The 11065-nt window shown below is 52.2% G+C and overlaps 1 protein-coding gene across 4 annotated transcripts; it reads right to left on the bottom strand.

Annotated features, from left to right (window-relative positions):
- Window positions 1–94: 94 nt before the first annotated feature.
- gon4lb (gon-4 like b) lies at window positions 95–10590 on the bottom strand. Of its 4 annotated transcripts, XM_086037692.1 has the most exons (29): window positions 10239–10403; window positions 9808–9900; window positions 9609–9727; window positions 9216–9290; window positions 9076–9126; window positions 8948–8986; window positions 8777–8875; window positions 8593–8658; window positions 8389–8505; window positions 7885–8122; window positions 7550–7651; window positions 7075–7115; window positions 6861–6967; window positions 6433–6634; window positions 6256–6342; window positions 6003–6183; window positions 5782–5932; window positions 5250–5400; window positions 5049–5165; window positions 3515–4291; window positions 3187–3436; window positions 2421–2572; window positions 1922–2116; window positions 1559–1702; window positions 1136–1441; window positions 977–1060; window positions 569–903; window positions 389–491; window positions 95–302 (listed from the first exon to the last, which is right to left on the bottom strand). In XM_086037692.1, exons 1-29 carry the CDS (start codon window positions 10270–10272, stop codon window positions 189–191), a joined length of 4530 nt encoding a protein of 1509 aa, XP_085893818.1. In that variant the 5' UTR covers window positions 10273–10403; the 3' UTR covers window positions 95–188. The 4 variants fall into 4 exon arrangements, with proteins under 4 accessions (XP_085893818.1, XP_085893816.1, XP_085893817.1 ...); XM_086037690.1 differs by lacking the exon at window positions 10239–10403 and adding an exon at window positions 10427–10590 and having other exon boundaries at window positions 6003–6342; XM_086037691.1 differs by lacking the exon at window positions 10239–10403 and adding an exon at window positions 10427–10569 and having other exon boundaries at window positions 6003–6342; window positions 9808–9948.
- Window positions 10591–11065: the final 475 nt, after the last annotated feature.

Here is an 11065-nt window from a genome sequence, read left to right as displayed (position 1 = left end):
CGACTCAGATTAGAGGGAAAGTATCAAAATTGTTGTTCTTGCAGAGGTCCTCATTCGATCTCATAAAACAAACAAAGGGGTATAAAAAAAAAAAAAGGCTTCTGGTTATTTTATTCTCAGCAAACCTTTCAATAGCGAACAGAGAACACTTATTTACAGGCAATAGTATATGACACATGGCAAAAAGATCACTCCTGTTCTTCGCTGGCCTCGAGTTCAGAGGGCGGAGCCTCATCGTCTGAGCCAGCGTGACGAGCCGCGCTCTGAAAAAGATGCATTAAATCCCGAAAGCGCCGAGAAACCTGCAACAAAACCACAAAAGCAACATCAGCGGCTGACTGACAGCGGCCTGGTGAGCTTCTGCCCGCTCATCGTGCCGGCCAATCACCTCGCCGGGGGTCTTGTTGCCGAGTAGACCGGCGATGCCCTGGAAGGTGTTCTGATTGGCTCCTTCCTGCCGGCACGTGGTCAAAATGACCCGATCTGCTTCCCTGAAAAAGAAGACGTATCTTATTGAGCGTCCAGTCCACCGTGAGATGAGAGGAGGTGAGGGGGTGGGGGGGCGTACCTGGTCCACAGGATGACCTTCTCACCACTCGGCATCACAGAAATGTTCTTGGCGCACACGGGCAGGTCCGGAGGCGCGGGGACCGCGCAGGGAGAGGCCAAGGAGGGAGGATGGAGCTCCTCTTCCCTTTTCCTCTTGGCAGGCGGCGACTCCACCTTGTCGCCGTCATCCGCTTCTTCGTCGTCGGCCGAGGGGAACGAACGTTCCCACGACGGCGCGCCGACCCGCGCGCAATCGAGGACCTTAGTCTCGCCGTCTTTGTCTTCCAAGGCGGAGCCTGTCTGAGCGTAGAGCGGGTCGAGACTCTTCATGGCTCTGGACACGCCCCCTGAGCCCTGTACACGAAGCGACAGGGGCGTCACATCGCTAGCGGCCGCAGGCCTCGCTGTTGACGGAGCACAGGCGCACCTTGTTGCCGTGGCAGCGAGCGCATCCTCTGCGACGGTGCGTGCGGCTCTTGGAGTGGTGACAGCGGCACAGCCAATCGGATTCCTGACAAGCAAGCAAGAAGTGCAGCAAATTGAGCAAGCGGAGGAAGGTGCCGTGAGGCTTCCCGTGGGTCCCCACCTGGTCAGCTGCGCGCGACCGGAGCTTCCTCCTCTGGCACCGGCTCATGGCGGCGTCCATTTTGTGTCCGTCCTCGTCCATGTCCACATCCGGTAAAGTGACCTCCTCAAAAGCGTCGGCCACGCCTCCGCTCAGGTGGCCTCCGCCATCAGCTCCCTCCGCTCCGCCTCCTACCTCCTCCGGCCAATGAGCGTCTTCGAATTGTCCCGGGCGAGCCGGAGGTGGGCGGAGCTCATCGAAAAACACCCAGAATTCCGCTTGCAGATGAGGATGTCCTTTGAGCAGGGCGGCCATTTGAGCTTTGAGCTGAAGGACGCCCGGCGGCAGACGAGCAACGGTGACGACGAGCGGCCACAGGCGTAGGGAGGCGGAGAGGGATGGAGGGAGGGAGGGCGAGAGGGAGGGAGGATGTTTCGGACGTACCTCGTCGATGTCGCTGGGGCTGAGATGCGGTCCGGGCTGCAGAGCCTTGATGATCTTGCTGTAGTGAGAGGGATTATCTCCAAACGTGATCTCCAGTTGTCGCAGGAAGCGTCGACTGCGCTCGAAGGCTTGTTGCTCTTGGAACTGCACACACGCAGCCAAGGTTATTCTAGTTGACGAAAAGTAGCGCTAAAAACTAATATTGAAAAAACATTTTCATTAACCAAATAACATGAAAAAACGGAAAATACTTAATAAATAAATAATAATAATAAAAAATGTAAAACAAACAAAAGCAATATTTCTGGTCCCATTCCTTATAGATTCCGTGCAACGCATGACGCTGACCCTCCTCCTTCTTACCAGTCCGCACTCCAGCGCCTGCCCGGGATGCAGGAAGGCAGCAAAGTCCCGCGCCAAGTCCGCCCGGTTTCCCAGGATGCGACGCAGCTTCCTGAAGATGCCCACCACTTCCTGTCCCTCCAGCTGCTCCAGGTGGTTCAGCAGCGACACAAACTCCTCCATCTTTTCCGGGACGTCGCGCAGCGCCTCCCGAACCTCAAGGCCAAACAACACACGACATGACTCGCATTCGGATTTACACGTGAAGCCGTCCAACGGAGATACTTATGTTAGCCGAGCGCTATATAGCCTCTACCGTCCCAATCGTGTGATAAAAGGTATTCCCATCCCGCAGGAACCCCACCCACGGGATTCCCGAAAAAATGTCAACATCTATCCCAGACGGCAAAAATATGTCAGTTTGACATTTCCCCACAGGTGAAGCCGTAAGAGAAGATTCCCTCCAACTGAGAATTGTGATTTTGGTGTGGTGCTGAGAAATGGCGGTGGCGCGTCTCACCCTGTTGAGGTAACTCTGAGCGAAGGCCACATCTTTGCTTTGGCGCTGAGGGTCGTTCTCCAGCATGTTCTCATCGTAGAGCAGCCTGGCTTTGCTCTCGTCTTTCTTGTGACGAGCTCGACGCGGCCCTCCAAGAGCTCGACTCTGCTGACCTGAAGCCGGCAAACAACAAACAGACTTTTGAGAAAAGACAGACATGCGGGCGTTGTTGACGGACGGCCAGATGATGGAAATGGACAACTTGATGTCGACCTCGTTGGCAGCTGACGTTGGCTGAGAGAGAGAGCAACGTCAGGGCGGAGATCTTACACAATTTCAACTCAGCCGTGATTTCGTGCACTGCTGTGTCCCGGCGCCTGCTTTCCTGGACACAGCAGTGCCGCAAAACATTTGGACTGGAGAGGAGAAAGGCACTCGCCAACTCTGCGGGTGGCGACATTGGCTTCTCGGAACGTAAGCTGGGGAAAAGCGAGCCAGGGATGTTGCGCAAGCAGAAGCGGACGGCCTGCCCGTGCCAATCTTTATCCGACACCAAAAATGCTGCCCCAGATGAGGCTACGTCCATTTGGATCCAATTGGAATTTCTCGTTTGGCGGACTGACATGTTTTGATTTGGGAAGAGCACACTTTGCAACCGTTGCCTTCCACTCGCGAGTTATTCCATACGATCGAGACGAATTGCGAATGGGCGTCTTGAGGGTGACCAATCGATCAATCGATCTGCCGATGGGAATGTGGACGGACGAGATAGTTGAGTCAAACCAACCTCTTCCTCGTCTGGCTCCTCCCCTTCGTCCTCCTCGGGGCGCTTCTTCCTCGCCGGCGTTAGCGGCGTCGTCGTCTTCCGACACGGCCGTCGCCGTCCTCCCGCCGGCCTCGTCTCCTTTGGGCGCCTCTTCCTCTTCCTCTTCCTCCTCCTGCGATCCGGGCGAGGTGGGCGAGTGGTCCTCCTCCGACTCGGCGTCGGCGCCCAGCCTCCTCCTGGACGCCAGCCAGGCCAGCTGCTTCATGGTTTCCTGGGGGCGGGGGTGGGCGGGGTCACAAAGGTCAGCTCCTCTGCGCGCTCCCCGAGTCGGCGGCCGAACAAACGTTACCTGCAGCTCCGGGATGGACAGGAGAGACTCTTCTGACGCCGACGACATCGCCTCCTCCTCATCTTCATCCTGCGTCAGCTCATCAAAGTCTTCGTCCTCCTCCTCCTCCTCTTCGTCCTCCTCCTGCTTTTCTTGCTCTTCATCCTTCTCGCCTTGCTCCTCCTCCTCTCCTTGCCCTTCTTCCTCCCCTCCCTGCTCCTCTTCCTCCCTTTGTCCCGCCCCTTCCCCTCCCCGCCCCTCTTCCTCTCCTTGTCCTTCTTCCTCTGCTCCCTGCTCCTCTTGTCCTTCCTCGACTCCGTCCCGCTCCTCGTCCTGCCTTGGCGCTTCCTCCCCCGCACCGGTCCATTGGCGTCCAGCTTGTTGGCAGTCGGACGCCTTTTCGTCGCGTGCGCTCTGTTCATGCTCTGGCCGCCGCACGTGCGGCTCCATTGGCGCGTTCAGAGTTCCGACGGGTAAAAGTGGAGATGCGCCGCCACTCTCAAGGAGGACGTAGCCGGCTTTGAGCGGAGCGACCGAGCAAGACACGGCGACGCTTGTCGCGCACATGTTAAGCCAAGAGGACAGGAGAAGGTCCGTCTTGTTTTCTGCCGGGCAGATGGGGTGCAGAGATGCATTATGGGCCAGGGTGAAAAAACGTCTCTGGGGGGGGCCAGGTTGGTGGGAGGGCTTTGTGAGGCGGGAGGGGTAAAGTTTCAGGTTGCAGCCTCTGGGAAGGGAGCGAGGGTAGCTTGGAGAACAGGTGTTGACTTGTGTCTTCTGGATGACCTCTTGGCTGTTCTGCAAATGAGACGACAGTGATGATGATGATGATGATGATGATGGGGCCATGTTCACACTGCAGGTCCATTTAACACATTTTTTAACACCAGGCACAGCGCCATGATGGCAAACGTCCACTTTCAGCATCCCAGTGCCCTAATGCTGCTTAGTGGGGACATCAACCAGGTTCCCATCTCTTGTCTACAAATAACTCACATTATTGCGACCATGTTGAAGTGTCCTTGAGCAAGACACTGAGCACCATGGTTCATCAGCCGGTGAATGAGGTAACGGTATCAAGCGCTTTGGGGAAAAATTCCATTTAGCATTTACAACTTGACAAAGTGCCGACTGTGCAACAACAGAAAACAACTTTGGACTTCTTGTATGCCAAATGCCAACATAAAGGCAGCTAGCTCTTCTTGAAATTTGAACAAAAAGCATTGATCATTGTCTTAATCGTGTCTTTAAAGCGTTCAAAAAACACTATTGAGTTGAGAAAACGTTTAATATACACATATATATATATATATATATATATATATTTTTTTTTTGGCTGTCATTTTGAATGAAAAGGACATTTGTTTTGAATAGTCGAGTATTAAGGCATGTGCATGAAAAACGGATTGGTGTTCTTTTACGCGTTGCTGCTTTGAAGCCTGACCGACCATGCGTGTGCATGGAGGACTTGACTGTTGGGCCTGTTTTATGCTGCACTTTGGCTCCTGTGGCAACTTCCCCTCCCGAGAAAAGAACTCATCAGCATCTTTAGCACCTTGAGCCAAATGGGCATGATGGAGGTGTCTTTGTCCACCGGGGGACGCTGGTCTTCGGGTTGCACGCTAGCACAGGCCAGTGGCGGGGGGGCGATGAGCTGCTGGGCCAGGAACATCTGCAAAGGGAAGGACGACCTCAACCTGTGCAAACCTTGGGACATTTTCACATGTTCCCCGTGAGGACCTGTTCACATATTCACCTTGAGTACATTTTTGGGCGGTCCTCTGGAGCTGTTCATCTCTCGGATATGTTTGGTCAACGTCCAAACGCTCTTGCAGAGCAGGTAGGAGCTGATCAAATGCTCCGGCTGGGCGGCCCCCTCAAAGTGCTTTAGACCTAAAACAATCAGCCTACACATGGACATCATTGTCACTGTCGGGTAAAAGCCCCTTGAAAATGTCCTTCGCAAATCAGTACTACTGGTCAGTCATCACATCGTCAGTTGTTTTTGCAAAGTACAAAGAAAGGAATTAAGAAATTAAGAAAGAAAGAAAGAAAGTAAGAAAGAAAGAAAGAAAGATTTTGTAGTTATTAAGGGCTAATGCACTGATGGAGTTTTTTGCTGTGTGAGTTTGAAATGTCCTACTGCCTATGAATGCACCAACGGTGTCATGTCATTTTTGCAGGCTAAAATTCACGGTGCGATACTGGTACCGGTACTTGGTGCAACACTACCCCACATTAGTATTAAAGCACCCAAAAAGAATGAGCGGCGCTATTTGTTTATTTACCCGTCCTCTCCTGCAGTAAAAATCTTGCGATGGGCTCGTGTGTGGTGGGAAGGATCCAGGCTGCAAACAGGAAGTAGTTCTGGGTAGAGAAAGACCGCTCGCGTGGCAAGCAGCCAGGCGGTGTCCGAGGGCAACACGGGGAAGGCGTGGCCTAAACACAGCAGGAACCAAAGGTCAGCCAGAAGAAGCGGAAAGATGTGGGGAATCGAGGGCGTCCTTACTAATAGTGGACGAAGACATTACGGGGAGCCATCGCCTGGAAACGGCAGGCGGGGGCGGAGGAAGGTCACCTCGGCGCTCAACTTCCTGAAGAAGGTCCAGAGCTCCCTGCAGGTTGCGCGCCCGGAAAGACGAGGCGGGCAGGACCTGCTCCTGCCGCACGGCAAAATGCTGCAGCTCCTCCTGCGCGACACGCAACATCCCCCTTTGGTTTGGCTCTTTGTCAGCACCCTTTGCGCGCTCTACCTGACTGACCAGAAAGTGTTTGGTGACTGCCGCTTCGTGTTTCAGGACGCCGACGCCGCGACTCAGCAGATGAACTTCCGTCAGAAGCTGCACGTGCTGAAAGATGGGAGCAGATCAAGACACTCAGTTCCTTCTTGGGGATCGACTTTGTTCATCTGCTTGACAACGGAAGGAAAGGACGAGCACCTGCTGGATTTGCTGTTGCAGTTGCAGCTTGTGGCCAGAGGTGGGGCAGAGTGGACTGGGAAGCAGCCAGGTGGCGTGCGCGCAGGGAGGCCACGGACGGTTGGTGGTGTCCTGCAGGGCTCTCCTGTGCTGCACGGCCGGCAATTGTTGGCGCAGCGCTCGCCTCTGCGCCGTTAGCATGCCTGCTAAAGGTGGCTCCAAGCTACAAAGGGCAAACGCGGCCATCACAAAGTCTCGCCGGCAAAAGTGAGCGACAGATTTCAAGAAAGACTGTTTCGTCTCCAGGTCAGCTGTCCTTCGCGGCACTTATCCGAAGGCGCTGCAATAGGAGGAGCGGCTTGTTCTTCCTCCTGACCCAAACGCTCACAGCACATCTCGGCTGGAGCGTCCCAACAGGAGGGGGCTAAAGTCAAGCGCCGTCGTCTTACCACAAAGGCTGAGGGACATTGAAGTTGGGGCCGGCCTCTTGCTCCTCCCCCTCAGCTGGATGCTCCCCCTCCTCGTTCTCTTCCTCAGCCGGGTGGTCATCCTGCAGCTGCGCACACATTCAAAACAAATCAACTCCTCGGGCTGGTGGCGGGCTCGCAACGAAGCGTTTGGCGAGCGTCGTCTTGGACACGCGGGGAAGCGAGATGAACCGACCGTGTCAAAGAGCTCCTCCAGCAGCTCGTTGACCTCTCGCTCTGGAAAAGCAACATGAGGCGGACAAGAGTTCACAAATCTAACATGTTAGCGACATGTTCAAGATACGGCGGTAACGTGCAGACGCTGAAAGGAGGCTCAGCAGAACGCATTGCAGAAAATCTGATACGTCTACGACCACATTTGAAAGTGGCCCAGGTCGCATTTGAAAAAAATCGGAATTGCGCCATTCAGACTGTCATAAAAAAATAAAAAATAAAATAAAAGATCTGGGTCGCGTTTGCCTGCAGTGTGAAATGTGAACCTAGCCTCCGTGTCAAAAAACATTTGGGACTTGACTTCCCCTTTGAAAAATACATTGGTATCAATAATGACAATTTCAATATTACGACTGACCGGCAGGATGTACATACTGGCCAAATCAGAATCATCATCATCATCATCATCATCATCATCATCATCATGGGACACGTACTGGTGATCTGAACAGCCCGGTCTGTCCTGTAGTCCTCCAGGTCGGGTTCATCCAGGTCGTCCAAGAAGTTATACTCCGGGTCGTCGTCGTCGTCGGCGTCCTCTGCACAAAGCAATCCAAAAGTGAGCATTTTGAATTCACTCCCAGCTTTGGAGGGTCAAGTCTGAGCACATTTAAGAAGACAAAAACAAAAGATGATCATCTCCAACCCCAATAAAATATTAGCGAGCTCACTGGACACGGGTCATAGAATGAGAACACCGCTGAATATTTCCTCCGCTTGGGATGTTTTTCCCAAGCAAAGCCCAACAGGTGACCGTTCATCTTTTCCTGACCTTCGTTGTCGGCCGCCATGAGTCCATGCAGCCAGCGCGCCCAATGGCGATCTTCCGCCTTGCGGGCGGGGCTCTGCTCATACATGTCGGCTGTGATGTCGGGAGCCAGAAGCTCCGCCTCCAGTTGCTCCAGGGGGACGTTGTCCAGGCGAAGTTTAGAACGTGTGCGGAACGCCAAACCGCTGGAGCCTTCGTCCTTCTTCTCCTCCTCCTCCTCCTCCTCGTCTGTCCTGTGAGTCTGCACACAGTAGCGAATCTACTAATTGCAGGGCTGGCCGCCATAACAGCCGCCACAAAGGAGATGGAAAGTGAACATTCGTCGAGACTATTTGACAGTGGCGTTGGTCGAAACGCCGTCACGGGGATGAGCAAACTCTTGAGCCGCCCGCGAGAACTTCGATTCTCATCATTGCTATCATTTGATTGTCGGTTGTCTTTTATGTTTCCGTAAGGCCATTTTTGCCAAAGCTGGCACGCCGGCGTGTCCCAAAGGCAGATGTTTACCGACAAGGATGTGTAAGCGGGACCGCAGTTGAGCTCCTCATCCACAGCGTTCAGGCGTTCCAGGAAGGAGGGACCGGTGGCGTCTGTGAGATGGGGGGCGGCGGGCATCCAGTGGTCCTAAAAAAGTATCGCGCCAGAGCTCATGTCAACGCATCCCACCAAACGACTGCACTCCAAAACAAGACGCGAGAGGTCAAAGGTTACCTGGGAGCTGGAGTTGCCGTGTTGAATTTTGTCAGGCGAAATGATGTCACCATCACTGAGGAAAGTCTGCGCGTGCACATAAAGAGCAAACAAGAGAAGAGTTGGTTGACGTGACGGGGGAGAAGCCACACGCTAAAGAGCGCGTCGCCGGCGTGAGTGCGTGCGCGAGCATTCAAAGGCAGACCTCTTCGGCCGTGTCATCGTCATCTTCGTCTCCGGGACAGTACTCTTCATCTGACGAGTCTTCGTCGGCGTCAAGATGGATGTCGACAAACTGAGGATGCTTGAAGACAAAAGGCGGCGTCAGCGTTTGACTCGGCCCGCTGACACTGGATACGCGGCTGTCCCGTTTTACCGGCAAACTTTGTTCTGCCGACAAACTCCAGTCGAGACACTGGACAGCAACACAACACGAGTGGATGATGATGATGATGAAAATGGTGATGAAGAGGAGCGGCTAGTTGTACGCAACTAATCAATCACCTGTCCCTGCTGCATGGCCCTCTTCAATCTTGATCGTGTCATCTTTGGCTCCTAGTTTGGTGACAAAAAGACAAGGCGTCATTTGCGACCATGGCGTTCTTTGGAAGGTCGTCCCGTGTTAGTGCTGCGACGTGACCTACAAACATGGGCATGTCCTGGGTGGCTCTGATGGCAGCTTTCATCATGTCCACCACCCGTTCGTGAGTAATCACCTCCTGAGAAAACAACACAAGCTGCAACGCACAAAAAGGTGCAAAAAGTTTCCCATCCCTGGTCTAGATGACTCCTCCTACTGTGGATTTCTTTCCACTGCATTCCATACAACAGTACGGCTCTTGAGAAAGTACCCAAACATGTCTTCTGTATCTTTAACCAAGCAAAAATATATTTTTAAATTTTTATCTAAATACCCGATTATTGGATTCAAATTTTCAGTAGGATATACGAATCCCCAAATATTACATAGCTGCAGCCAAAGTATCATGCCCAAAATTCCCATCTAGGCGGGGCTCTGGTCTCTATGTGTGACTGACATGCAGGATGGTGAGGACGTTGCCGGATGTCAAGTTGTGTCGTCTGGACTTCCTGTCCAGATCGATATCCAGTCGGCCCAGCTCATCTTCACTGGACTCCTCCAGCTGTTGCCCTCCAGCTGTTGAGCAACATGGCAAACATCGTGATGTGATGGTGATAACACGTCATTACGATGATGTCACATTCGTTCTCAGTCACCTGAAGGTCTCCGTTCATCTTCTAGTCCAGTGCTCCTTAATTTGAACAAAAAAGTCTCCTCCCCCTCGTCTGCATCTTCTTCAAGCATCCTCGCTGTGATGACATCAGAACAGAAGCAGAGACTCGATACTCTCGCTCGACCTACATGATCACAGACACCAAGTGCCGGTACACAAATAAAGGGATTCGATCCCTTAAATCGATCTCTTTAGCCATCTCTCACCACGGAGGACAGAGTGATTGAACATACAGTATATCTACTCGCGTCATACAAGCATGTGAGCCAAAACGGTGAAGCGAACGATATAGATAGATAGATAGATATATAGATAGATAGATAGATAGATAGATAGATAGATAGATAGATAGATAGATAGATAGATAGATAGATAGATAGATAGATAGATAGATAGATAGATACTACAACGAACATAATTGTACTGTATCGCATGAGCCATTGAACATGCAGAGGGCGTTTTGTTCAGTCAGTCCAAGTGGCTCAAGTCTGACGAAAGCGAGTCGAAGTAAATTCCACTGCTCTTGTAAATTATCCCTCGTTGTTGAACAAAAGTCTGTTCGAAAGGCTCAACACCACAACGCGCCAAAGACGATCACTTACCGTCGAAAGTTTATTTGCAGCTCCTTTGGTGGATGCTAGCTTGAGTTCCGCCAATAACAATCCAGCTTCCGCTGAAAAGGCGCCACTCGTAGCGCAGCGGCAGCGATATGTCGCCACCTGCCGACCTGGAGGTCGATCAGGAGGAAGCCATTTCTCAAGCGTGAGGCCCGAAAACAAAAACAAAAACAAATATTCAATGGGTCATAGGGTATTTAGTTCAATATTGAATATGTCATTTATATGATCATTTCATTATTTCAATGTTGACTTCTGTATTTGAATCAATGTTAATATTTATTCCACTAATTATTTTCATTCATATTTCATTTTATGAAATTAGGCCCTGGCAATCAGGGATATAGTCAGACATTTTTCCGTGTGGTGGCCACGGTGACACAATTAAAGAAAGGTTTCATCAAATAAAATTCACACTTATCCAGAACAATTCCCATCACAATCACACTCAGAATCAAGCAGGAACAACTCTGAAGTAAAAAGTAACATTTTGCTGCGCTTCATTTACTATCCATCCATCCATTATCTATACCGCTTATCCTCACAAGGGTCGCGGGCATGCCGGAGCCTATCCCAGCTGTCATCGGGCAGTAGGCGGGGGACACCCTGAATTGGTTGCCAGCC

The sequence above is a fragment of the Filicampus tigris genome, chromosome 8, assembly GCF_054856515.1.
Source record: "Filicampus tigris isolate MCC_2025a chromosome 8, RoL_Ftig_1.0, whole genome shotgun sequence".
Classification (NCBI taxonomy): Eukaryota; Metazoa; Chordata; class Actinopteri; order Syngnathiformes; family Syngnathidae; genus Filicampus; species Filicampus tigris.
Note: the sequence above shows the minus strand (reverse complement) of the source record. Positions and strands in the feature narration are given on the sequence as shown.